The sequence below is a fragment of the Callithrix jacchus genome, chromosome 11 (genome assembly GCF_049354715.1).
Source record: "Callithrix jacchus isolate 240 chromosome 11, calJac240_pri, whole genome shotgun sequence".
Taxonomy (NCBI): domain Eukaryota; kingdom Metazoa; phylum Chordata; class Mammalia; order Primates; family Cebidae; genus Callithrix; species Callithrix jacchus.
In genome coordinates, this window is record NC_133512.1 from 57,739,270 (window position 1) to 57,766,978 (window position 27,709).

At 37.7% G+C, this 27,709-nt stretch overlaps 1 protein-coding gene and 1 long non-coding RNA gene across 39 annotated transcripts in view; one reads left to right on the plus strand and one right to left on the minus strand.

The window, feature by feature from the left end:
• The window catches only part of MTERF1 (mitochondrial transcription termination factor 1), a 560,591-nt gene that overhangs the window by 57,205 nt on the left and 475,677 nt on the right, over positions 1-27,709 (plus strand). For 31 of the 37 annotated variants that reach the window (XR_013523957.1, XR_013523959.1, XR_013523958.1 and 28 more), the window contains exon 2: positions 457-515. The exons of 1 other annotated variant lie outside the window; for it this stretch is intronic. Coding sequence is in view for 3 of the 36 variants with exons in the window: in XM_017975758.4 (XP_017831247.1) it covers positions 4,543-5,676 (1,134 nt within the window). In the remaining 33 variants the exon portion in view is untranslated. Of the gene's footprint in view, positions 1-454; positions 516-4,511; positions 6,266-27,709 lie in introns of those variants that run through there. 5 more of the 37 variants (XM_017975758.4, XM_003733597.6, XR_013523978.1 and 2 more) reach the window with 3 other exon arrangements.
• LOC103794852 (uncharacterized) lies at positions 19,970-23,870 on the minus strand. Of its 2 annotated transcripts, XR_013524001.1 has the most exons (5): positions 23,645-23,870; positions 23,410-23,488; positions 21,443-21,589; positions 21,202-21,324; positions 19,970-20,216 (listed from the first exon to the last, which is right to left on the minus strand). It is a non-coding gene; the product is annotated as an uncharacterized LOC103794852 (long non-coding RNA). The 2 variants fall into 2 exon arrangements; XR_013524002.1 differs by lacking the exon at positions 21,202-21,324 and having other exon boundaries at positions 19,971-20,216.

Genomic DNA, 27,709 nt, shown 5'->3' on the forward strand with positions numbered 1-27,709 from the left:
GGAATTACCTTGGTTTTGAGTTAGGAAAGAATCCCCCCACTGGGTTTCGAACCTTGGTTTTGATTTAAGAAAGACCCCCTCCCCGGATTTCGAACTCTAATGCTTCAGCTAGCGAACACCGGCGGCTAGTATGGGAGCTCAGCGCTGTTTCAGGTTTTGTAATTTAAGTCTATGTCTACCTTTTAAGTTGTGGGGTGTAAAGCGAGACAATGTATATGAAGCACTTAGCTCTGGTTTTACAAAACATGTTTGTGATTCCGCTACCTTTTCCCATCATACGCCGGCGTGTACTTGCCGTTTTCATTTCTGTATGTTTGAGAGATGATGTTTGCAAGAGGCAGTGAGGCTCACGAGAACATATTGCAACGAGAACGTTAGCTGGGATCGAACTCTTATTTTGTATTAGAAAGGCCTGATATATTTTGCCTGTGTGTGTGTATGTGTGTGTCATTTCAGAGAGAGCTGTTCTCCAGCCTTTCTGGAAGGATGCAGAGCCTTTCCTTAAGACAAACAAGGTAAGAAATGCATGTAAAGATCTCCAAACTTAGCTTGCTGTGTCAGAAGCAGCCAGCTGGAATGTGGTATCTTAGGGCCAGTGATTGGTTATTTCTGTTAACAGCCTTTTTAACAGGCCAATTGTGGGGCAGAGGGGAACGGAAATCTTTTTTTTAGACCGCTAATACTACAATAGAGATTTTCAGTGTGTTTATTAAGTTTGAACATTAGCCCTTGGGATAATGGTTTTGATTAATTTAAAAAGTCAGTTTGAGAAATAGATTGAAGTCAGTTTTGGAATAGGTACCATTTTTGAAATTTGTACATGAGGAAAATTGATAACTCTCTTGTTCATTTACCTTGCTAGATAATGTGAGTATTTTGAATGGAAATCGGTAGCTAAGAGTAAAGCATCATAGAAAATTTTGAAGTGTGACTTTTTTGGTGCTAGAAACTGAAAACTAGATAAAGATGATATGTATTTTCCATTTTTTTTTTTACACGTAGGCCAGTTTTACTTGTTTAAATTTTTTTGTTTGACTGCAAAGTGACACATATTCGTTAAAGTCCCAGTATTTCAAAGTAGTGCGTAGACTCCATTAATCTTTCAGAAATAGATGTCATTCTACTTACCTCCTCTGTATATATTAATGTCCCCCCCCCTTTAATATACTTGGCATTATCCATACTGTTAGGCAGTTTGTCATGTAGAATATCTTGGACATCTTTCGATTGCAGTAGATCGGCCTTTATTTTTGGCACCTTTATAGGATATTGCATAGATGTACTACAATTTATTAATCATTCTTTTGGTGGCCATTTGGGTTTCTTCTTCTTTGCTATAGCAAATGATGTTATGATGGTCATCCTTTTTCTTTTCTTTTTTTAAGAGACAGAGTCTTGCTCTGTTGCCCAGGCTGGAGTGCAGTGGTGCAATCTCAGCTCACTACAACCTCTGCCTCCCGGGTTTAAGCAATTTTTGTGCCGTAGCCACCCAGGTAGCTGGAATTAGAGATGTGCATCCTCATGCCTGACTAATTTTTGTATTTTTAGTAGAAATGGGGTTTCATCATGAAGGCCAGGCCGATCTCAAACTCCTGGTCTCCCAAATTGCTGAGATTACAGGCGTGAAGCCACCGCAGTTGACCTGGTCATCCTTTTTCATAACAAACATGTATTCTTGTCTTTTTTTGTTTTTGAGATGGGTTCACTCTGTCATCCAGGCTGGGGTGCAGTGGCTTGACTATGGCTCACTGCAGCCTTGACCTTCTGGGCTCAAGCAGTCCTTCAGCGTAACAGAGTGATAATTATGAAGAGAAAAGTGGTTGGATTTTAGAGAGATGACAAAGAAGCTGAATCTATACAATTTGATGACTGGAGTTGAAGAGGAAGAAAGCAAAGCTCACTTTTAGATTTTTATCACGAATGACTCTATAGTGATAGTGATATCTTTAGTCAGAAGAAGGCAAATTTGGGGACTGGGAAAGATACTCAAGTTTGGGACATGTTAATTCGTGTGGAAGATACTTCTGTGGAGGATGAGTTATACATAAGACATCAAGTTTACTTGTGACAGCTTTAGAAGAAACGTTTATGGATTTATTTTTGTTAGGAATTTTGGCACACATTTTCATTTGTTTTTAATTTGCCATTAGTAGAATTTCTGTTGAACAGTCTGTGGCTTGATCAGCCCTGTTTACTGTGATGCTGATAGTCTCAAGAAAGTGCACTATCTAGTAGTCTTCACATGTTTTTGATTGTGTACATTGTTAATAAAAATATGCCTATAATATATGTACATTTGTTTGTTGATTATATATGTCTTACAGTACAATTACATTGTTTATGCATAGAAAGAATTTTTCAAAGTCTAAGCCAAATATAAATTGTAGTTTTACTATTTTCTTCCTCCATCCCATTTTATCATCTTGGAACTCTCTAGAAAGTACTGGCCTATTTCCAGCTATGCATTCTACCTCATTATTCCAGTAGAGGTCACTCGAGCGTCAGACTGTTGAGCTATGCAAGGTAGAGCCTTCATTCTTCAGTTAGAGAGAGAATTGTATTTTAAAGTTTCTAAATTCACACATTTTTGGAAGAGTATGTAATTATAGAGTAATATATGTTATTATGGAGAAGTGAATAGTGAGCTCAGTAGAGTATCGATCAATTTGAAAATGTACTTTCGTTGTTTGATATTTATGTTATGAGTGCCCTGCATTTGTCTTTGAACACTGCTTGATTCTATAGTTTTGGAATCTTTTCCCAATTCTGTGAGAATCTGTAGATTATGTGAGCCACAGGAATGTTCCCTGCCTCTAGGCATAATCAAGTTCTTATTAAAATTAGAGTAATTGAAAGGGTAGGCACAAAGAGGCTTTCTTTGAAATTGATCTTGAAAGCAGTATCTTAAGCCCAAAGAGGTTAGTAGTGGGTTGAAATCATCTATCTCTATTTTCTGTTTTATGCTTAATTAGGAGAAGGAGAAAAAGGAAATGCCTTTTCTAAGTAAGAGCCCATGGTAGGTGATTAGAATTTAAGCACAAACTTTGTTACAGCTATATATTCTGAAAAGGCAAAAGTACAGTTTAAAAAAATATATATATACTGTTATGTGACTCAGGCACAAGTAGCTTAGAAACAGATCATCAGATGGGCTGAATAACAGAACACTTTTTCTGTTGCTTTCCTCATAAAATATTTCTTACAAAAATGGAGACGTTCATTTTAGTAGGGACCTATGGTTATGATTATAAATAAGTTTGTATGTTTCAGGCCACATTTCTAAATGATGAGGTAAATTACTTATTAAGGTTTTAGTCACATGCTAGAAGCTGCAAGTTGAAAGTGTTGTGCAGCAGATGCAGACAGCCCAGAATTAATCCTGTGTAATATGGTAATGGAGAAGGGGAGAATGGTAAAAGTAATGTTTTAATGTTTATATACAGTTTCACATGTGGGCTGTTTGGATTTAATATCGCAACTAGATCATTTTGAAGATGAAAATTGGTTTGAAATTACTGGGTTGCAATGCAGGGAATGATAGGGTAAACCAAATGAGATTGTGATCCAGAGCTGTTGACTATATATAAGCTAAGAAGAATTAAGGCTTTAATGGTAGCATGGCTATACAGTGTACCATGAATCTAGAAAAAGGTGTTCAAGATGGAAAATAATCTGAGGTGTTGGTTTTTCAGGACAAGATTTAGAGTTTGAAAACCAGGAGGTCAGAGGCAGAGAAATCTAGTGTCTATGGGGAGGGCAAGGTCAAAGATCTGAAAATTGAAATATAAGGCAGAAGTGAAAGTGTCATTGTAAGAAATAAGTCAGGCCTGGCATGGTGGCTCACACCTGTAATCCCAGCACTTTGGGAGGGCAAGACAGGCAGCTCACTTGAGCCCAGGAGTTTGAAACCAGTCTTGGCGACATGGTGAAACCTTGCCTCTATAAAAAAGTAAAAATAAATTAGCTGGGCATTGTGGTGCATTCCTGTGGTCCCAGCTACTCAGGAGGTTGAGGTAGTAACATCACCTGAGCCCAGGGAGATGAGGCTGCAATGAGCCATAATTGTGCTGCTGCACTCCAGCCTGGTTGCCAGAGTGAGACCTGTCTCAAAAAAAAAAAAAAAAAGTTTGGAAACCAGGAGGACAAAGCAGAGATGGAAGCCAGGAGGATGAAGCAGAGATGCAGAGGGTCAACTGTTTTTAGGTGCCCAAGGCAGGCAAGGGTAAACAAAAATAGCAAGGAAAATAGCAAGAATAATTCTGGGGCACTAATGGTGCCCAATCCTGCTTTTCTTTATGTTAAAAATGGAAGCAACCCTGTGCCCACCGATAACAGAAGCAGTGAGCTAGGGAAAGACAGTGTAGTGGCTGAATTCTTAACACAGTTCTAGAGAGCTGGAGCTGAAGGTGTGTTCTCATAGAAAGGACCATGATGCTCATAGGATCATAATATGGTCATTTAGTTGTTTAACACGTACGTTTGTGTAATATTTTATGTGTTGTTTTACACAGCATTTAAAAAAGTTTGGACTACCTAACCATTATGGCAGCAGGAAACCTCTGGTGTATGAGAAGTAACTTTCTCTTTGGTTCAAGATGTTGGATGACACGATTTTCATCAGAAACTGTCTTCAAATCAGTTTCATTTAGGCTTTTTGGTGTGAAGTATTGTAATGCAGACAATGAGCCTTCGGAGAATGAGGAGCTACTGAACAACTTACTTACTATGGGAGTAGATATTGGCATGGCAAGGAAACGACAGCCTGGAATTTTCAGCAGGATGATTACCAATGAGCAGGATGTGAAAATGTTTCTTCTTTCCAAAGGAGCTAGCAAAGAAGTGATTGCTAGCATTATATCAAGATATCCACGAGCCATAACACGTACTCCTGAGAGTCTTTCAAAGCGGTGGGATCTGTGGAGAGAGATTGTGACATCAGACCTTGAAATTGTAAATATTTTGGAACGTTCTCCTGAATCCTTTTTTCGGTCCAGTAACAACCTAAACTTAGAGAATAATATAAAGTTCCTCTACTCAGTTGGATTAACCCGTAAATGCCTTTGTCGATTGTTGACCAGTGCCCCTCGTACCTTCTCCAATAGTCTTGATCTGAATAAACAGATGGTTGAATTTTTGCAGGCAGTCTGTCGGTCTTTGGGTCACAATGATCCCACAGATTTTGTCAGGAAAATAATTTTTAAAAACCCTTTTATCTTAATTCAGAGCACCAAGCGGGTAAAAGCTAATGTTGAATTCTTACAGTCATCTTTCAGCTTGAACAGTGAGGAACTGCTGGGCCTGATATGTGGTCCAGGAGCTGAAATCTTAGACCTTTCCAATGACTGTGTCAGAAGAAACTATGCAAATGTCAAAGAGAAGCTGTTTTCTCTTGGATGTATTGAAGAAGAGGTACAGAAGTTTGTCTTAAGCTATCCAGATGTGATCTTCTTTGCAGAGAAAAAGTTTAATGATAAAATAGACTGCCTCATAGAAGAAAACATTAGCATTTCACAAATAATTGAAAATCCTCGGGTTCTGGATTCAAGCCTAAGTACTTTAAAAAGTCGAATCAAAGAATTGGTAAATGCTGGCTATAACTTGAGTACATTAAACATCACTCTTCTATCTTGGAGTAAAAAAAGATTTGAAGCTAAATTGACAAAGTTAAACAGATAGAATGCTGTTTGGGGACTTTATTTTATTTTATTATTTTTTTTCCTCACTGCAACCTTCGCCTCCCAGGTTCAAGTGATTCTCCTGCTGTTTGGGGACTTTAAAAAAGTCATAAAATATCTTTTCATTTTGAATTGGGGCCTTTCAAAAAGGAGACGTTCACTTTCTTAACTGCAGATATATATAAATAAAATGTGTTTTTGCATATTTATGGTTCATAAAAACTCATGGTTGGATATGCTCAGGTATAGTCCTAGCTGTCTCATCTCTAGTTTGAATTAATGCAACATACCATTATATGATACAGACTGTGGATACTGTGCAACTTGTAGTTCCTCAGAAATGGTGATTCCACTGCAGAACAATGAGTAGAAAGAAAGTACAAAATAAACTTGTGGTTTCTGTTCAGATTAAAAAGTGACAGACTCAAAGTAGAATGCCAGTAAAAATAATGAAAATCTGGCTGGGTGTGGTAGCTCATGCCTGTGATCCCAGCACTTTGGGAGGCTGAGGCTGGAGGATCATTTGAAGTCAAGAGTTGAAGACCAGCCTGACTAACATAGTTAGACTCTGTCTCTATAAAAAAAATAAATGGGTGTGTTGGTGTGTGCCTGTAGTCCCAGCTACTCTGGAGGGTGAGGAAGGAGGATTGTTTGAGCCCAGGACGTCAAGGCTGCGGAGAACTATGATCATGCTACTGTACTTCAACCTGGGTGACAGTGCAAGACTCTCTCTTAAAAAAAAAAAAGGGAAAATCTGACAAAATTGGAAGGATAAATTTTTCATCCCAAGTTTCACGTTCTCCATTCAAAGCATTCGTATGCTTCCCCAGCTTCAGCCCCACTATACACTATAGGTGTATCCTTATTTCTTTGAGGACAAGGGTAACTGTGATAGGCAGAATAATGGCTTCCTAAGGAGGCCAATTTTTTTTTTTTTTTTTTTTTTGAGACGGAGTTTCGCTCTTGTTACCCAGGCTGGAGTGCAATGGCGCAATCTCGGCTCACCGCAACCTCCGCCCCCTGGGTTCAGGCAATTCTCCTGCCTCAGCCTCCCGAGTAGCTGGGACTACAGGCACGCGCCACCGTGCCCAGCTAATTTTTTGTAATTTTTAGTAGAGACGGGGTTTCACCATGTTGACCAGGATGGTCTCGATCTGTTGACCTCGTGATCCACCCGCCTCGGCCTCCCAAAGTGCTGGGATTACAGGCTTGAGCCACCGCGCCCGGCCTGGAGGCCAATGTTTTAAATTCTCAGGAACTGTGAATATGTTATGCTACGCTGCAAAACAATTTTGCAGAAGTGATTAAGTTAAAATGTTAATAAGGGCCTTGAGATGGGGAGATTATCCTGAATTATTTGAGAGGGCCTAATATAATCATAGGGGTCTTTAAAAGTTGAAGAGGGAGGCAAAAGAGGAGGTCAGAGTGAGCCTATATAAAAAAGGAGCCGGGCGCGGTGGCTCACGCCTGTAACAGCGCTTTGGGAGGCCGAGGCGGGTGTATCACGAGGTCAAAAGGTCGAGACCATCCTGGTCAACTTGGTGAAACCCCGTCTCTACTAAAAATACAAAAAAAAAAATTAGCTGGGCATGGTGGCGCATGCCTGTAATCCCAGCTACTCGGGAGGCTGAGGCAGGAGAATTGCCTGAACCCAGGAGGCGGAGGTTGCGGTGAGCCGAGATCGCGCCATTGCGCTCCGGCCTGGGTAACGAGCGAAACTTTATCTCAAAAAAAAAAAAACCACCAAAAAAACAAAAACAGAAAAAACACCACTTTTGTAGAACGTCAGAAGTTGTATTTGAAGGAGGAAGGGATTTTGAGCCAAGGAATGAAGGGGATCTGTAAGAAAATGGAAAAGGCAAGGAAACAGATTCTCCCTTAGAGTCCCCAGAAAGGATTGCAGCGTTGGTGGCACCTTTTTAGCCTAATGAGATCAGTGTCAAACTTCTGACCCACAGAAACATAAAATGGTAAATTATGTTGTTTTAAACCACTGGGTCAGTGATAATTTGTTACATAAGCAAATACATTAACATGGCAACTAAGTAGATGATTTGTTACGTTATAGGTGAAGTCACAAAATACAGTCCTTTAGTATTGTCTATATTTCTTCATTTTATAAGAGTAATTATATTTAAAAAATCTACCTATCCTTCTGGAATTACTAATGTTAGTTGTGTTTATAAAGTGTTAAATGTGTGCCTAAAAACTAAATGTGAATAATAAATCTAAATAAATACTTTTGCCTAATACAGTTCAAAGAAAAATAATTCCTGCGTATTTTGTTGGCATTTCATTTAATATTAAAGAATAATTTTCAGAGGTATTGACTTAAAAAATGACAAGTCAGATAATGTCACTATTTTCAAGATATTCACGATCCAGCTCTGACATAAACTGAAAGAGATGAGACAAATTATATGACCTTAATTACCTTTAGTTATTTTCCAGAGGCATTTGTTTTCTAAATGTGGTTTTTGAATTAAATAACATAATGGTGCTCAACCTTTTAAACCTCATTTGCTATCAGTGATGCCACAAAAACCTTATTCCTACTATTGATAAAAACAATATGCCTACTTTTCTAAGGCCATTTATATATTCAACAATACTCTTAAAATTATCTTGGGTTAACTATTGGATGGCAAGCATGGTATAGTTTCGAAAGCATGAGCTTTAGAGTGATGTATCTGGGCACCATTCCTGAATGACTTGTGTTAATGTTTTAAATTTACTGAACTTGTTTTTCTCATCTACAACACTAGAAATTGACCTTGCATAGTTGATAATAATCAAATCAAAATGCATCTCTGAGGTTTCTTGCACATAGTAATGGTTCAATGATAGCTGTAATAAAAATACAGTATTTTAAAAAGCAGCTGTATTTATACATAATTCACATTCAATTTACCTAAAGTCTGACACAGTTCTGCACATATATATATATATAGAGAGAGAGATACAGTTGTGCAACTTTATTTTCCATTGCTTATAATACATTTATAATTTATTAGATAATTTATAAAGAAAATGAATTTATTTCTCAGAGTTATGGAAGCTGAGAAATGCTAGGTTGAGGGGCCATATCTGGTTAGAGCCTTCTTGCTGGTGGGGACTCTGAAGAGTCCTGAGGCGGCATTGTATCACATGGCAAGTGCTAATGTGCTTCGGTCTCTTTTCCTCTTCTTATAAAGCTACCAGTCCACTCCCATGATAATCAATTAATTAATTAATCCACCAGTCTATAAATTCACAAATAGATTAATCCATTTCTGATGACCTAGTTCTTTTTTTTTTTTGAGACGGAGTTTCGCTCTTGTTACCCAGGCTGGAGGGCAATGGCGCAATCTCGGCTCACCGCAACCTCCGCCCCCTGGGTTCAGGCAATTCTCCTGCCTCAGCCTCCTGAGTAGCTGGGATTACAGGCACACGCCACCATGCCCAGCTAATTTTTTGTAATTTTTAGTAGAGACGGGGTTTCACAATTTTGACCAGGATGGTCTCGATCTGTTGACCTCGTGATCCACCCGCCTCGGCCTCCCAAAGTGCTGGGATTACAGGCTTGAGCCACCGCGCCTGGCCTGACCTAGTTCTTATGATCCCATCGTCTCTTAAAGGCCCCACCTCAGTACTACTACATTGGGGATTAAATTTCAATATGAGTTTTGGAGGGGACAGATAGTCAAACCATGACAGCAACCATCACCACAATCTAATTTGAGAATATGTTTGTAATCTTAACAGAAACCTTGTACCTGTTAGTGAATCCCCATTATTTCCCACCATTTGTTCCCCAGCCCTAAGCAAAAATGAATGTTTTCTATCTCTATAAATTTGTCTATTCTGAACCTTTTATATAAATAGAATGATACAATATGGTCTTTTGTGACTGGCTTCACTTACCATATTATTTTCAAGGTTCATTCATGTAGCACACTAGGATTTCATTCCTTTTTATTGGCAAGTAATATTCCATTATGCGATTACAGTAGTATTGGGAATAAATTTTACTGTTATGGCCTAAAACAAAGTATTGATTTCTTAACTTTTCTGAATTGTATGGGAGTGTTTTCTGAGGTATTGCTTTGGAATCTAACAAGCTTATAAGGAACTTAAAGGAGGTGGGTAGAAGAGAGAATAGTTTGTTGACATCAGCAGATCATAGGATTGTAGCTGGGCTGACGAGAAATGGTATAGCTGCAATAATTGCAAGTGGCCAGAGAGAATGTTGACTGCACGAAAGTACAATACAGCACTTGATCATTGGGCAGTAGGGGATGGGGGAAGGAAAGGTTTAGAGAAACACATAATGCAAAATGAACATGTCATACTTTAAGGTTTGAGTCTGATCAAGGGAGACTCAATTCCTTTTTAAGAAAATAGAATTATAAAAATCTTGGTCAGGCACATAATCCCAGTTTACACCTGTAATCCCAGCAATTTGAGAGGTCGAGGTGGAGGACTGCTTGAGCCCCGGAGTTCAAGACCAGCCTGGATAATATAGCAAGACATCATCACTACTTACAAAAAAAAAAAAAAAGTCAGGCATAGCGTTGAGCAACCGTAGTCCTAGCTATTCAGAGGCTCAGGTGGGAGGATTGCTTGAGCTCAGAAGTTTGAGATTGCAGTGAACTATGACTGTGCCACTGAACTCCAACGTGGGCAAGAGTGAGACCCTGTCTCAAAAAATAAAAATAGAACTCTTAAGTAATATTTCGTCATGAATGAAAAAAATCGATGTTTCTGAATGGAAAAGATCTAAAATCCCTCAAAAGAAAACAACTATAATCTTATCTCTCAGAGATCATTAACGTTTTGGTGACTCTTCTATTGTTTTTCTTTGTAGAAATATCCATACATGCATGTAATATGAGTAGATGAGTGGCATATATATTTGAAACCAAACCGTATTTTATAATTTTTGTAACCTAATAGATTCTGAACATATTAAGTATTCATTAGTAATTACTTATAGAATCAAGTATTCACTGATAACATGGTTTTTAATTGCTGCATGAAATTCTGTTCTTTTGATAAACCATAATTTGTCACCATTGGCCAGAGTGAGTAAATTTTAGTACATTAGTAATTTTTTGAAAATCCTATTTATATTTTTTTCAGTATTCCAGAGTGTTATGCATACTACCATTTTAAATCATTGGTATATTTTATAACTTAAAATTTTGGTCTAGAAAATACAAACATTAAGAGTGCTGCATTTTGCCATTCTTCAAATGTCAGATGGATCTGTAAATTTCATTTCTTAATGGAAACCATTCTAAATTATTGCCATAAATTTGAGCACTTTCAAATAACTGCAAGAATTTGGATAATATCACAGATTAAAAAGAGAAAACTGAATTTCTTCCAAATGAACTTAGCAGGAAGGAATTTAAAAAGTGAATATTTATAGATGGGCTTATTGGGTTATTAAACTAGTAGTTTCTCTCCTTAAATTATTTCTAAGTACATGGTCTATGGCTAAAGATCCAACAATGTAGCTTTCTTGTTTAAAAAACCAAAAAACCCTGACTATTGGCTCCTTGTTAGTCTATAATGCCTCCTTATTTCCTACCATCTAGTGGAGATCAGGAGAGATCTGTTGATGGCAGAATCCTAGCCAAAAACTTTGATAGTAATCCATTGTTACACAGTTCAGGAAAAGTTTGACACAAGCAAGGTAGAATAGCAGTACTGTATTATTATTAGATTTTGGAACGAAATAGAAGATACACGAATGGAATTTCATTTTCCGTCCCAGTTTCACTATTTTTCTGATCAATATTTGGAATTTATTTTTCCTTATAGAAATATTGTGTGAAGATTAATGAACTTATGTACTACATGAATTGCTTTATGTTAATTATGAACAATTTTAGTATGATGATATGCTAATTCTTTCATTTCCATTTTGATAATCCCTTCACCAGCTGTCAGGGTACCTTCAGATTCTGCCTACCATAATTTTCTTTCTTTTAAAAGTTTACCATGGAAATGAATTTATTCTGTGATAATACATAATCATTGTAAAAGTCTCTGAACAATACAAAGAAACAGTCTCAGCTAACCTATTTATCATGAGGTTGAAGAGATATCCTTTTATTCTTAGTTGACAAAGAGGTTTGTTTAAATCAAGGATGAAAGATGTTTTTTGAAAAAACACCTTTAAAAATAATCTTTTAATTCTTGAATGACATCAGTAAATATCAATTTATTAATATTCAATTTATTAATATTTTACTTAGATTTTCATTAGTATTCATAAGAGAGATTGGTCTACAGATCCTTCCCACCATTTATTATGAAAGTTTTGGTGCATAGATTGTTTGTTTGTTTGTTTTATAGGGGAAGGAGGTTGCCACTTTCTCAGCTTTTTGTATCAGGGCTGTGTTAGCCTCATAAAGTTAATTTGGAAGCTTATGATTTTTTCTCTATGTTCTAGAACTTTAAAGAAATGTGGAAATGATCATTTCTTTAAAAATTTGCAGAATTTTAAAATCATCTGGGCCGGTGTCTTGTTCAGGATAGATCTTTTACAACAATGGAAAGTTGTTGTAAAGACTTATATACAAGCTTTTGACCTGTAGCTTTTTGGTAGACAGCTATATAAAGCTCTTTCTTATTGTAGTTAATACATTTTGGTTTGCATTCTATATGGAAATTAACATTGCCATGCATTATGTCTATTCAAAGAATTGTACATGTTCAAACAGCTTTACTTGGAGTAACCAAAAACTGGAAGTAACCCAATGGACACTGGAACAACCTGGAATGGAAAAGTACATTGTGATATATTCAGGCAATGTAATACTACTCAGCAATATGAAATAATGAAATATTGATACATACAACTAACTACATGAGTAAATCTCAAAATATGGTAAATGAAAGAAGCTAAAGAGTAAAATCTGTATTATTCAGTTTATATAAAATTCTAGACAATGCTCACTAATTTGTAGTGACAGAAAGCTGATCCTTGGTTAGTGAGATGGGGTGGGTGAATGGAGAAGGCCAAGAAGAAAGGACTATGAAAGACTACAGGGAAACTTGGGAGTGATGCATATATTTATCATCTTGATTGTGGTGATCATTTTATGAGTCAAAATGTATCAAATTGCATGTTTTAAATATGTGCCGTTTCGTACATTTCACTTGTACCTCAGCAAAGTTGAATAATCCATCCAACTGTGATTTGAAATGCCATCTTCATCTGATACTGAATTTCCATGTCTCTGAGTGTGTTTCTAGGCCGCCTTCAACTCTGCTAAACAAATATATGTGACTTTATGTTTCTATATTGATATAAAGAATTAAACAGTATCTTTTCAGTAAAAGTTTTGGGAGACCTGGGAAGCCATCTGAAAAAAAAATTGATAGATTAATATTCATACAACAGGATAAATTCCAAGTGGAACAGTCATGAGCACTAAACCACTCAAGCCCCCTGCCTTGGCCTTACACTTAATGACCTATGTTTAATGACCTATACCATGGCATGAGTTAAACACTGGTACTGATATCAGAATCTTTTCATTCTAGATGGTGTCCTGGAACTTGACTGGGACCTATGGGCTAGAATTTACCAAAAGCAGCTGACCCCTGCTTTGCTTTTACTATTTCAGGAGTGCAGATGAAGTGTGACTTCCAGCTAGGCATGGTGGCTCTTGTCTCTATTCCTAGCTACTCGGGAGGCTGAGGTGAGAGGATTTTTTGAGCCCAGGAATTTGAGTCCAGTCTGGGCAACATAGGAAGTCCCTGTCTCTTAAAAAAAAAAAAAAAGGTTAGATTTTGACCTTTTTGTCACAAGAAAACAAAGGCTCTTGTCCCATGCCCTGTTGAGCACTGGTATATTTATTAGTTAACAGATTGGATTTACACTCTCACATAGCCAAATATAGCTTCCTTTTCTAAGGAGAGTAGGCTGCAACAACCCAAGTTAGAGGCATTTCTTTTTTTTTTTTTTTTTTGCTTTCCTATAGTTAGGGAGAACTGATTGTCATGTTATACCCTAAATGTCAACTAACATGTCTATAGCAAAATTAGTGTAGTTAGGTCAGCATTATCCCACTCTGGACGTTTGAATGTCTCTCTCTCTGACCTGCACAGCTGCTTCAAAAGCTTTTTTTTCTCCTGAATGAAGCTTTAGTCTGCATTTCATACAATACAAAAAGATACAATACTATAGCTTACTGTTTTAACTTAATGTGATAAGTTATTCACAGAATTAAAGTTTAATTTAGGGTGTGATAAAAATAATTAAATATGTAAATTATATGTAACTAATTAAAAAGATTAAAATTAGGTCTTAATCTGTATTTGACTTGTGTATAGAGCTTCATGAACTGTAGGGGGAACTGTAGATAGAGGTTTTGCTATACACTTTTCTTAAGTCAATTAGCTCTAAATCTGGCTGATAATCCAAACTAAATAAACGGTCCTTTAAGCACCAAAAGAGGGTTAGCACTGTGCCATTTTTTTCTGTAGGTTCTGCCAGCCTTAAGCTGCAAGAAAATAAACGGATACTTTTCCATATATATTTCCTTGTTCATGTCTGAAACTGTTTTCTTTTAATGGTCATTCTTTCTTTTTTTAAAAAAATGCCACTTTTTCATTATTCATTGTCTTAGTTCTGAAATTACATACTTAGGGTGCTGAAATTATATACTTTGGGTGCTTTTTTCATTTTAATCTAGGTTTAACACTCTCTTCTTGTTACACAATGTTAATACTTAAAAATATATAGCAATGTCTTTGTAGTTATTCAGTTACTATTGCCAAATAGTAGTAACTGATTACTTCTGTTCTTATTTAATTTTCATCTTTAAACTTCTGTGGTGGTATTTGTTGTGTATCTGTGCACAAAACCCAATATAAAATTGTATAGTCCCCATATGATTGCAATTGATCTTAAAGTTGTATTCCTAGGTATTTAATTCTCTTTGTAGCAGTTGTGAATGGGAGTTCACTCATGATTTGGCTGTTTGTCTATTATTGGTGTGTAGGAATGCTTGTGATTCTTGCACATTGATTTTGTGTCCTGAGATTTTCTGAAGTTACTTATCACCTTAAGGAGATTTGGCGCTGAGATGATGGGGTTTTCTAAATATACAATCATGTCATCTGCAAACAGAGAAAATTTGACTTCCTCTGTACCTGTTTGAATACCCTTTATTTCTTTCTCTTGCCTGTTTGTCCTGGCCAGAACCTACAATATTATGTTGAATAGGAGTGGTGAGAGAGGGCATCCTTGTCTTGTGCTGGTTTTAAAGGGAATGCTTCAGGCTTTTGCTTATTCAATGTGATATTGGTTGTGGGCTTGTCATAAATAGCGCTTACTCTTTTGAGATACATTCCATCAGTATCTAGTTTGGTGAGAGTTTTTATTATGAAGGGGTGTTGAATTTTATCAAAGACCTTTTCTGCATCTATTGAGATAATCATGTGGTTTTTGTCATTGGTTCTGTTTATGTGATAGATTACATTTATTGATTTGCATATGTTGAACTAGCTTTGCATCCCATGGATGAAGCCAACTTGATTGTGGTGGATAAACTTTGTGTGTGCTGTTGGATTCTGTTTGCCAGTATTTTATTCAGGATTTTCACATTGATGTTCATCAGAGATATTGGCCTAAAGTTTTCTTTTTCTTTTCTGTCTCTGCCAGGTTTTGGTATCAGGATAATGCTGGTCCTCATAAAATGCCTTAAGGAGGAGTTCCTCTTTTTCTGTTGTTTGGAATAGTTCCAGAAAAAAAATGGCACCGGCTCCTGTTTGTGCCTCTGGTAGAATTTGGCTGTGAATTTGTCTGGCCCTGGGCTTTTTTTGGTTTACAGACTATTAATTACTGCTTCAATTTCAGAACTTGTTATTAGTCCATTGAGGGATTTGACTTCTTCCTGATTTAGTTTGGGAGGGTGTATGTGTCCAGGAATTTATCCATTTCTTCTAGATTTTTCTAGCTTATTAGTGTTGAAATGTTTATAGTATTCTCTGATGGTAGTTTGTATTTCTGTGGGATCAGTGTTGATATAATCTTTATTGTTTTTTATTGTGTCTATTTGATTCTTTTATTTTTTTATTAGTCTTACTAGTGGTGTATCTGTTTTGTTAATCTTTTCAAAAACCAGTTTCTGGATTCATTGATTTTTTTGAAGGGTTTTCCATCTCTCTATCTCCTTCAGTTCTGCTCTGATCTTAGCTATTTCTTATCTTCTGCTAGCTTTTGAATTTGTTTGCTCTTGCTTCTCTAGTTCTTTTAATTGTGATGTTAGGGTGTCAATTTTAGATCTTTCCCACTTTCTCCTGTGGGCATTTAGCGCTATAAATGTCCCTATAAACACTGCTTTAGCTGTGTCCCAGAGATTCTGGTAGGTTGTATCTTTGTTCTCATTGGTTTCAAATAACTTATTTATTTCTGCCTTAACTTTGTTATTTATCCAGTAGGCACTCAGGAGCAGGTTGTTCAGTTTTCAGGTATTTGTACAGTTTTGAGTGAGTTTCTTAATCCTGAGTTCTAATTTCACTGCACTGTAGTCTGAGAGACTGTTTGTTATGATTTCCAGTTCTTTTGCATTTGCTGATGAGTGTTTTACTTCTGATTATGTGGTCAATTTTAGACTAAGTGTGATGTGGTACTGAAAAGAATGTATATTATGACGATTTTTGGTGGAGAGTTCTGTAGATGTCTATTAGGTCCACTTGGACCAGAGCTGAGTTCAGTCCTGAATATCCTTGTTTATTTTCTGTCTCATTGATCTGTCTAATAATGACAGTGGTGTGTTAAAGTCTGCCACTACTATTTTTTGGGGGTCTAAGTCTCTTTGTAGGTCTCTAAGAACTTGCTTTATGAATCTGGGTGCTCCTGTATTGAGTGCATATATATTTAGGATAGTTAGCTCTTCTTGTTGCATTGATCCCTTTACCATTATGTAATGCCCTTTGTCCTTTTTGATCTTTGTTGGTTTAAAGTCTATTTTATCAGGGACTAGGATTGAAATCCTTGCTTTTTTTTTTTTTTTTTTTTTTTTTTTGCTTTCCATTTGCTTGATAAATATTCCTCCATCCCTTTATTTTGAGCCTATGTGTGTCTTTGCATGTGAGATGTGTCTCCTGAATAAGCACACTGATGGGTCTTAACTCTTTATCCAATTTGTCAGTCTGTGTCTTTTGATTTGGGCATTTAGCCCATTTACATTTAAGGTTAATATTGTTATGTGTGAATTTGATTCTCTCATTATGTTGCTAGCTGGTTATTTTACCTGTTAGTTGATGCAGTTTCTTCATGTGTCAATGGTCTTTACAATATGGTATATTTTTCTAGTGGCTGGTACTGTTTTTTTCCCTTTCCATATTTAGTGCCTTCTTCAGGAGCTCTTATAAGGCAGGTCTGATGATGACAGAATCTCTGAGCATTTGCTTGTCTGTAAAGGATTTTATTTTTCCTTTGCTTATGAAGCTTAATTTGGCTGGATATGAATTTTCTTTAAGGATGTTGAATATTGGCCACTCTCTTCTGACTTATAGGGTTTCTGCAGAGAGATCCACTGTTAGTCTGATGGGCTTCCCACTGTGTGTAACCTGACCTTTCTCAATTTTAGTATATGTGCTGCTGAAGCGAGCACAACCTGACCTTTCTCTCTAGCTGCCCTTAACATTTTTTCCTTCAATTCAACCTTGGTGAATCTGACAATTATGTGTCTTGGAGTTGCTCTTCTCAAGGATTATCTTTGTGGTGGTCTCTGTATTTCTTGTATTTGAATGTTGGTCTGTCCTGCTAGGTTGGGGAAGTTCTCCTGGATAATACCCTGAAGAGTGTTTTCCAAATTGGTCCCATTCTCCCTGCCACTTTCAGGTACACCAATCAAATGTAGATTTGGTCTTTTCACATAGTCCCATATTTCTTGGAGGCTTTGTTCTTTCCTTTTCATTCTTTTTTCTCTAATCTTTTCTTCATGCTTTATTTCATTAAGTTGATTTTCAATCTCTGATATCCTTTCTTCCACTTGATCAGTTAGGTTGTTGATACTTGTGTATACTTCATGAAGTTATTGTGCTGTGTTTCTCAGCTCTATGAGGTCATTTATGTTCTTCTCTAAACTGGTTATTCTAGTTAGCAATTTCTCTAACCTTTTTTCAAGATTCTTAGCTTCCTTGCATTGGGTTAGCACTTTAGCTCAGAAGAATTTGTTATTACCCACCCTCTGAAGCCTACTTTAGCTCAGAAGAATTTGTTATCACCCTCCTTTAGCTCAGAGGAGTTTATTACTCACCCTCTGAAGCTTACTTCTGTCAATTCGTCAAACTCATTCTCTGTTCAGTTTTGTTCTCTTGCTGGTGAGTAGTTATCGTTTGGAGCAGAAAAGGCATTCTGGTTTTTGGAGTTCTCAGCCTTTTTGTGCTGATTTTTCCTCATCTTCATGGATTTATCTACCTTTTGTCTATCTCCACTGAGCTAGACCACTTGGCTCCTTGGCTTCAGCCTCCCTTTCCAGGGGAATGAACGGTTCTGTCTTGCTGGCACTTCAGGTGCCACTGGGGTATGAAAAAAACAAAACCAAAACCAAAAATGCCTGCACTTAGCTTGGTGTCTGCCCCCGTGGCTGCCCGTTTTTGTGCTTGAAATCTAGGGCCCTGGTGGCATAGGCACCCGAGGGAATCTCCTGGTCTGCAGGTTGTGAAGACCGTGGGAAAAGATTAGTATCTGGGCTGGAGTGCACTGATCCTCACAGTCCAGCCCTTCACAGCTTCCCTTTGCTAAGGGAGGGAGTTCCCTGACCCTTTGTGCTTCCCAGGTGAGGTGACGTCCCACCCTGCTACTGCTAGCCCTAAGTGGTCTGTACGCACTGTCAAACAGTCCCAATGAGATGAGCTGAGTACCTCAGTTGGAAATGCAGAAATCGCTTGCCTTCTGTGTTGATCTTGCTGGGAGCTGCAGATTGGAACTGTTTCTATTTGGCTATCTTATGAGCCACTCACCCATAATTTTGATCTTCTTTCTGAGGAGAACTGGCATCTGACATCCCTAGTTAGCCATCTTGGCAAAAAAAAAAAAAAAAAAAAAGGCAACAAAAAAGTGATGCTCCCTTCATGAGAACCCATGGTTAAAATCTCCTTAGACCACTAAGCCAGGAAAGGCCTCCTTGTGAGCAGATGGGCTGTTTTCTCTTAGAATCACTGTTATCCTGACCATATGTGGGTGTTTGTGCTTCTGTTATTTTTTCAACATATTATTTTTCCAACATTTTATTCTGTCAAATTTTAAGCATAAAAACGTTGAAAGAATTTTACAATTAAGATCTACCTGTCATATATATTCTACCCTTAACATTTTATTATACCTCCTGTATCATGTATCTTCCCATGTATCTATATATCTATCAAAGATAGTTATTTTAGAGTCCATACATGATAACTTCAATATCTGGAGCCATTTTTAAAATTTGAATTTTCTGTTGTTTGGCTTTCATTCAAACTGTCTTGTGTCCTCATGTGCCTGGTGACTTTTTATTGTGTATCTGACATCATATTTGCCAAGGTTTAGAAAACATTTGAGACATGGAATGACATTAACTTCTTCCATAAAAGATTTACTTTTTCTGCCAAATACATGTGGGCCTTAGCAATCTGTGACTCACCTCATTTCAGTTTCAGGGACTGAAACAATTTAAAACTCTGAAGGTCTGTCTACTTCTGCTTTAACTTTCCTTTTAGGGTATCTCCTTCTTGGTCTGAAGCCAAAACGAGGAGTATTTATGAGTCCTCCTTTTCCTTCAGGATCTATAGTTTAGTCTGTCCCTCACCTAGTGCTATCTGAAACTCTGCTTAGCCTCTCAGCTGCCCCTTTCAGAAAATATTAAATGCTCCATGGGTATGAGCATCCTCAGAATAAGCACAGCTCAACTTTCTGAGCGAGGCCACCAAATCCTAGACCACCTTTATTGAAAAAATGGAACTCCTTTATTTAAATAGAGTTTATCCCATATACATTTAGTTAAATGACAGATATTTTTGCTTCTATACTAACATCATATTTTAGGTTATATTTTCTGTGTTTATTGATTTTTAAAAATTTTACCACATGGTACATTTTCTTTGATTTTTGATGGTATTTTGTTCTTTGGTTCTGATAATTAGGAAGCCTTATATTTTCTTTTTAGCTATAAAGTCTTTGTAGCTATAAAGTTATGTAATAATTTTTTGAGGATTATCAATTCCCTTATCTTTAAGTTGGAATAATAACCTATTTTACTGAGTTGTGAGAATCAATTAAAATAATCACACTAAACAATTATTTGTCATACTGCTTGGTATACGGTAAACTTTTAATGTTGGCTTTAGAGATTACATATTACATATGTATGAATGACAGGATCATAAAGCAGAAAGAAAAGAATACTGAAAAGAGAAGGGGAGAGTAAGCCATCTGTTATTGGTGGGGTTCTCTCAGGCCCAGGGTACTGGTCTCTTTGGTAGCATCTTCATCCCTCATGCCATTTACTCAGTAGCCATATCTAGGGTTCTGGCTTGGTCTTCACAGCAGACCTACCATGAAATAATTGGAGAAACTTGAGGCTGAGAGTTTTTCTAAAATGTATTTGTCAGGATAATTTACTGATATTTTTTTGTTGTTTCTGTTATCCCCAGAAGCTGTTACATTCTGATTCTGGGATTCCTAGCTTCAAGGTATTATAAACTGCCTTTATATGGCAGGCCTGAAAAATAACATGGATGAAAATGGATGTTTCTTGTTCTCTGAAATAAAACCCATCAACCATGTTAATGTTTTGGGATTAGCGGTGTCCGAGGAAGGAAGCAATTGGAGCATGAAAGTGAGGAGTTTTTTGGGGAGTTCAGAGGAAACAGAACTGGCAGGAGTAGAAATAGCTTTCAGAGATTTTGGGGAGTACTAATCTAGGTGATGGCTCTATGAATGGTTGGAATGTGTCCCCTTGCCTTTTAATAAAGTCTTTGGATGGGGAGTTGAGGTGGTTCATGTTAATACTGTGAACAGTAAACATTTGTAACTGTCATGGAAGCTGACTTAAAAGATCCCTGGTACAGAAGAATGGTGTGGTTATTCTTTGAATGGACTGATGGGCTTAGGCAATTAACATCTCATATGTGATCATGGTGGCCTAAAGATCATTAGAGATTTACTTTTTCAGGGCACCATCCTGTTTCCCCATTCTGGTGGGGGGCATTGAGGAGGAGAAGTCAGTCATCCAAAAGTGAATTGGAATATCTTGATACTTCTGGCTGATGAGAGCAGAGCCAGATTTTTTTTTTCTCCAAGTAGAGCATACCCATTTAATGTGAGCTGTCTTGCTCTTGAATGGTGTGAAACAAATTTATACCTTATTTGTCCCCACCCCCACAAACAGATTGTTATCATCCAAGTGTGCTTTTTCTCATCTTAGTCTAAATTAAAAAAGAAAAGAGGTGGAAGGTGAATTTGGAAAAGCACGTTTATCCCTTGACTTTCTTTGTTAGCAGCTGTAACTACCTTTAGGAAACTTCAAAAGGTTACCTGGGAACAAAGGAGAAAAGCCAAGACTGCTGTTCTGTGATGCAGTGGACTAGGAGGAAGAGTGAAACCTTGGTAGAAGCAATAAGTGGTAGCAATTGGAGGGGAATCAAAATAATCCCAGGGCTGTTGGAAGAAAAGAATAATGGTGCACAGGCTAGACCAAGGAGTGAGGACTGAGGTGTACCCTGGCAGGAGACTTTTGTCGATTCCTAACTTCCGAGACCCCATCCCACACTTTCACCTCTCAGACCCAGTCTCTGTCTTCATCAGCCCTTAAATAAATCTTCTACTCTGCTGGAGCCCTGGCTCCAGATGATAGTGGCCAAAACTGGTGGCTTCTATTTAGGGCAAGGAATTCCAACTCCTGTTGTCCAGTAGCAGGAGAAGTCTGCAAGAGGAAGTGAGAATGATGTTACTGAAAGTTGTGCCACAGGCATAAAAGGTTGGAATTCTTAATGATTTGTCTCAGAGACATTATTATACATCATCCCATAGTATTATTTAGCACAGGTGCATTTTGTTCCTGTTAAACTATTAGCACAACCATATGTTAGATTAAATAGGTTTTTAACCTTTTAAATAGCCTTTCTTAAGAACCTAACCAGTGGGTATAACATTGTTTCTGTGGGTAAAATGCTTTTAAAATCCCAAGTAGACTGACGAAAGAGCCATTGAATACAATCTGTTTGTAAATTGGATTGGTCTGGCTGGAGTAAGGAGGCCCACCCTGTTCTTTAGCTTTAATGTCTATGCCTGTTCAAAGAAGGCAAAGTCTTTTATAGTGACAGACAAGCCACACTGAGTTTAAATAAAGATAAAGATGGACTCCTTGTGGGATAGCCTGTTTTTTCTTTTTTTTGAGCCTGTCTGATTTAAGACAGGTCATATTTAATGAAATGTGGCATTAAATGGGTCTGCTTCAAATGAGGCAGTTTGTGTAAAGTTCTCTTTTATTATCAGACCATCTGTGTTTACTTTTGTGTGAAAGCAAAAATTTCAATCTTATTTTGGATCAAAAAATTGCTCACTGTGATAAGGGGTGTGAAAAATAAACAGTAAATCAAAATGAGGGTTTTATTTTTTATTGGTTGCCATTTTCAATGGAGAATAAATTAAACATAGAGTCAAATGAAAGGTAAAGAGGAGGTGGTTGACAGCTTAGTCATGTTTTATGTAACACTTGTTTTTCTTTTACATGAACACATTATACCATCCATCAGGATAAATTAATATGTTGTAGGCCTTTAAAAACTGTAAAAAAATAATTTTAATGGTTCCAATAACTCCAGATGAATGCTGGAAAACAGATTATTCCAAACTGTCAAATAGCATATGTATTGCTTGGCTCTGTTATAACTGCAAGTAAAAGCTGTTTTGGTATGAGGTTTCCTTGACTGCCAGTGGAAGAACTGTAACACATTTATTGTGAACAAAATTGGAATGGAAATGAGACATGTTACAACAGAATGACACCTAATTCCTTCTTGCCAGTTGGCCTGAATTAAAATAATAAATCATAAGGACAGTAAAAGGTTCTTGGTTAAAAGAAAGAATAATTTAATTAAAATAGCTTTATAAAAATGGCAGGTTCATACATCTATCACTTATGATACGGAGACTTTATTTAAAAATATGGTTGTCTTATTATGTGAGAAAATAGAATTGTACCCCATGTAAATGTATATATTCAAGGGAAAAAAATCATATAAACTTCAGAGGAGAATTTAACAGCGGTATAGAAAGCAACTGAAAAGTGTTTGTGACAAAGGCCAGTTCTGACTGCTGTTTACTGCAGGTAAGGGGCTTCAGGATGCTGCCCTATGTTTGAAGGGGTGACTCATGCCATTATTTATTGCAGTTAATTGCTAATGTTTGTGAAGAGCACAGTATGTTGCAAAGTAGGACCAAGTAATCCGTGATGACCTTTTGTGCTATCAAAGCTTTATCAATTAGAAACTCTTGATTATAAATTCATGGGATGCCCAGTGAGTGCCATCAAAGAAAGATCATACTTGGCTTCTTATGCAATCTGATTTTTTTTTTTGTTGGCTCCTCTTCCTTCAAAACTGAACCCTCTCCAGGGTACTATTTCTAAATCTGCAAAGTGAAGCATATTCAAAATGTTTTCAGACTTCAAGGAGTATTGTGGTTTTTATAAACCATGGCAGGAATTTTAGAAAAATAGAGTTATATTTTCCTGATAAATACCTTTCTTCTTGAGACTCCCACGCTGGCTATCTTCCTGGTCAGTTTTTCCCCCATCTCCTTTGTTCTGTTGACACTAGGCCTGCATGACATTTACAAAAACTGTTAAATACCTCAAAATTATAAATAAATTAAAGTTCTTATTTTACCATAATTATCACTGTGAGTCAGTCTTAAAATATTTGTTCATTTTCATTCACCAATCCCCTGACAAAAGGAACTTTGAGTTCTTACTCACCTTCATGTTGCTACAGCCCTTGACAGTGTCTAATGCCTCACTTCTTGAAATTATCTGCTCTCATGCCTTCTAACACACTATAATATCCTGGATTTTTTTCTTTTTACTTTGTCATTTTTTTTAATTGACTCTTCCCTTTTGTTTTTTCTAACTTAGCCTTAACCAAGGCTGAAGCATCAGCCTTTCCTCTCCTCTAATCTCATTGCTAGCTCAGCTACTGCCAACTGTTTGGAACTCTGGGTCCACATTTCCAACTGTTGTCAAACATCTCTACCATCTCCATCAAAATCATCCAAAATCAAACTCATGGTTTTCCCCTGCCCATATTCAGGATCTAAATTATTGTCTTAATTACTCCCTTAAATCTCCTTGCTAGTTCTACTCTTATTATTAACACTCCTGACTTCTCATGTTAGCACTAAGTTGTAGTTCTGTTTTCTCCCACCTCTCACCATCATGGTCTACAAGACTGCATTTCTGCTATGGTTGCTGTTTATAATTGGATCAGGATCAGTGGAAGTCTATGGCCTATGGTGTAGTTATTCTGGAATCTGTAGATCAGTGGGATATTCTGGTCTTAACTGGGCTCATTTATGCATCTGTGGTTAGCTGTGGGTCTGGAAGATTGCCCTGCTGACCTTGGCTGGACTGTTCACATGTTTGAATATCTGCTGGCTGTAGGTTGGTATTTCATCCTCAAAAAAACAGTCCAGATCTGTTGTCATGGTGGAGACAGTGCTTAGTAGTTATAAGCCTCTTGGAACTCATCTGAACAGTAGTGGGAGGTCCCAGTGGTTCATTCAAGGGAGTAGGAAATGGAGTAAGTGAGTAGATGCAATATAAGAGGTGATATGGAAGTCGGGACAGATCTTGAGAGGAAGAATACAGCTGGGGACTAACTCTAGAGTGGCAGCTTCCAGTGAGGAAGCAGAGCAAGTCAGGAGTCTGCATACAGAGGTGGTAGCTGAGATGGATTGAGTGTGCTGATGGCACAATTAACAGCCTCTTTGTAGTCAAAGCCGTTTCAGACTTTGCAGCTTTTTTCATTTGTGGTGGAGTCTGTTTCCCTACTCCTTGAATCTGGGCTTGTCTCGTAACTTGTTTTGGCCAATAAGAAGTAGGTAAAGCCACCAGGTTTTGGCACTCCAATCTTGAAAGCCTCTGTGGCCTTACCATTCTCTTTTCCCATTGACAGGAGAACTGGCTACATGTTATCACTTCAGTAATGCCATCCCTAAATATCTCATCTAGAGTCATTTTACTGTTTTTCCTTTTTCTCTTTTCAGTTCTTTTTTAAAAAATATGTTATCACAATTGATAATTAGTTTGTTTACTTTTGTTTCTCTAAACTGTGAGCTCCATGATAGCTGTTATCCTAGTGACTATCACAGTGTCTGGCACAAATTAGGGACTCAATAAATATTTGTTGAATTAAATTTTATGAGACCTGATGAATGATTTTTAAGAAGCTTTTCAAGTTATTCAGATATGTGATCAAGTTGATGACCGCCATAGTATACTTGGTTTCTTTTAGCTACCTCCCAGATTTATCTTCTGAATTTTGTCTTGGTTGGGTGCAGTGGGTCACACCTGCAATCCTAGCCCTTTGGGAGGCTGAGGTCAGAGGATCACTTGAGGCCAGGAGTTTGAGACCAGCCTGGGTAACATAGCAAGACCCCATCTCTAGCAGGGCAAAAAAAAAAAAAAAAAAAAAAAAGCTGAGTGTAGTGGTGCACACGTGTAGTTTTAGCTACCTGCGAAGCTTAAAAGCTTAGGATCACGTTAGCCCAGGAGTTCCAGGCTGCAGTGAGCTATGATTGTGCTACTATACTCCTACCTGGGCAACAGAGTGACACCTTGTCTCTAAAAAAATGAGAAAACAAACATTTTCATAGCTTCTGTTCTGCTTCATGGCCTTTGTTTCAGCTTCATATCTCTGTCATCTGCCTATTCCTTGTAGTATTTTGCAACTAGAATCTTTAATTAGAGGACTCTGATTGGTCTAACTTGCCTCCGTTTTAGTAGAATTTTCCCACATTAGGACTGGGTGTAGTTAGATGGTCAGCCTGGGGATTAGGTGCTCTTGCTTCTCTCTAGCCCAATAATATGTAGCCACGAAGGAAGTAGAAAGAATAGAACCCTATGACCCAAAATATGGTAGCCCATCAGGCTGTGAGTGTGGCGGGTAATATGACTGGTTTGTCAAGTACAGAAAACTTAATTGTATCTCCATATTTTTACTAATTACAATCAATTGATTAAATATTGTTGAGTACCGTATGTGCCAGATTGCCTTACATGTCTGGCACAGGAAATAATGTAGTAAGCACAGGCAGGAGCAGAACTCTGTGTGGCCCCACAGCAGCATCTAGAAGGGTACTCGTGACCCTTGGATCCCCAGAGGGCGTGTGTTACAATGCTCTTTTAGGAAGAATCAGGATGCACAAATGAATTGGAGGGTGGTGAATGCAGAGGATTTTATTGTCAATCAAAGTGGCGTTCTGTGGGAAGGGGAGCTGGAAAGGGGATGGAGTGGGAACATGGTCTTCCTCTGGAGTCTGGCAATCCTGAGCCAGGCTCTTCTCTGATGTCCCACTGTCAAGCTGTCCCTCTGAAGTCAAGCTGTTTCTCTGACATCCGGCTGCTGCTTCTCTTCTCTGCATTCCTCTGCCTGTGGAGCCTGGGCTTTTTATGGGTACAGAATGGAAGATAGGGTGTGCTAGGGGGGTTTTGGAAAAGGCAACATTTGAGTGGAAAAATGGGGATGTTCTCACTTGGGGCCATGGTTCTAGGCCTGAGGGTGGGGCTTTGCCAGGGACCCCACCTTTTTCTTCCTAGAATTTCTCTGCCTCCAGTCCCTATCAAAACTATAGTTATAGAGAGCATATCAGTGGTTAATCTGAAGCCAGAAGTATAGAGAGAGGATTGACTGGAAAAAAGTGCAACAGAACTTTTTGGTCTGATAGAAATGTTCTGTATTTTGATCGTGGTGTTGTTACACAACTGACACATCTATCAAATTCTATTAAATTATACCCTTAAATTGGTGAATTTTTTTTACATAAATTATACCTTAAAGCTGATTTAAAAAAATAAAAATGAAAGATAATACATGTTGGATTGGGAGAAGTATAGGGTACCCTGGGACCACAATATATGGGGTCATCTCAAACCAAGGGGTTGAGGAACTTTTATCATGGAATGAAAATCTTAGTCTTGACATGAGTAGCAATAGACCAAGTGCATAGGGATAGGTGGAAAGGAAGAGGGTTCTAGAAAGTTAGCAGCATATACAAAGGCTTGGAGGCAAGAGAGAAGGTGCTGGTGAAGGAAGAGGAGGAAAAATGAACACAGTGATGTAGGCTGGGCAAAATAAAGGACTTTATGTTAAGATTGAACTGTTTCCTAATAGTAACTGGAAGGGTTTTAAGCCCTTCTCATTATGGAGTAATGTGATTTCTGATTTCTAAGAATGACTGGCCAAATATGTCATTATGACACATTTCTAAGTATGACTCTCTGGTGGAGAGTGGGTTGTGTGGAAAGATATTCCTGAGAAGGCATTGGATGACAGTGCCATAATTTAGGGGAGTTTCTGGGGATCGAGGGAGGTGGGTGGATTTAAATAATATTTAGGAAGTAGAATTTCTGCAGGACTTGAAGGGAAAGAGGAAAACAAGTATGGCTTCTAAGTTTCTAACCTGGGTAACCGAGAATATCACAGTGCTATTCACTGAGATAAAGAATAAAGGAGCAAGAGAAAGTTTGTGGTTAAGGTGATGACTTTAGTTTTGTACATGTTGGTTCTGAGGTGCCTGAGAGACATTTGTAATATGTTTGCAGTTAGTTGGATATATAGGTCTGTTGCTTAGAAGGCAAGTCTAGGCTGTAGAAACAGATTTATGTCACTGGCATGTAGGTAGAAAATAAAACCATGCAATTGGTGACTGAGGAGATGGATGAGTAGTGCAAAGAGAGAAGAGGCCTGCAACAGAACTAAAAAATGCCAATGTTTAAGGGTGAGGTAGGGGGAGAATTAGGAGAGCATTGTATTATGTATTACGA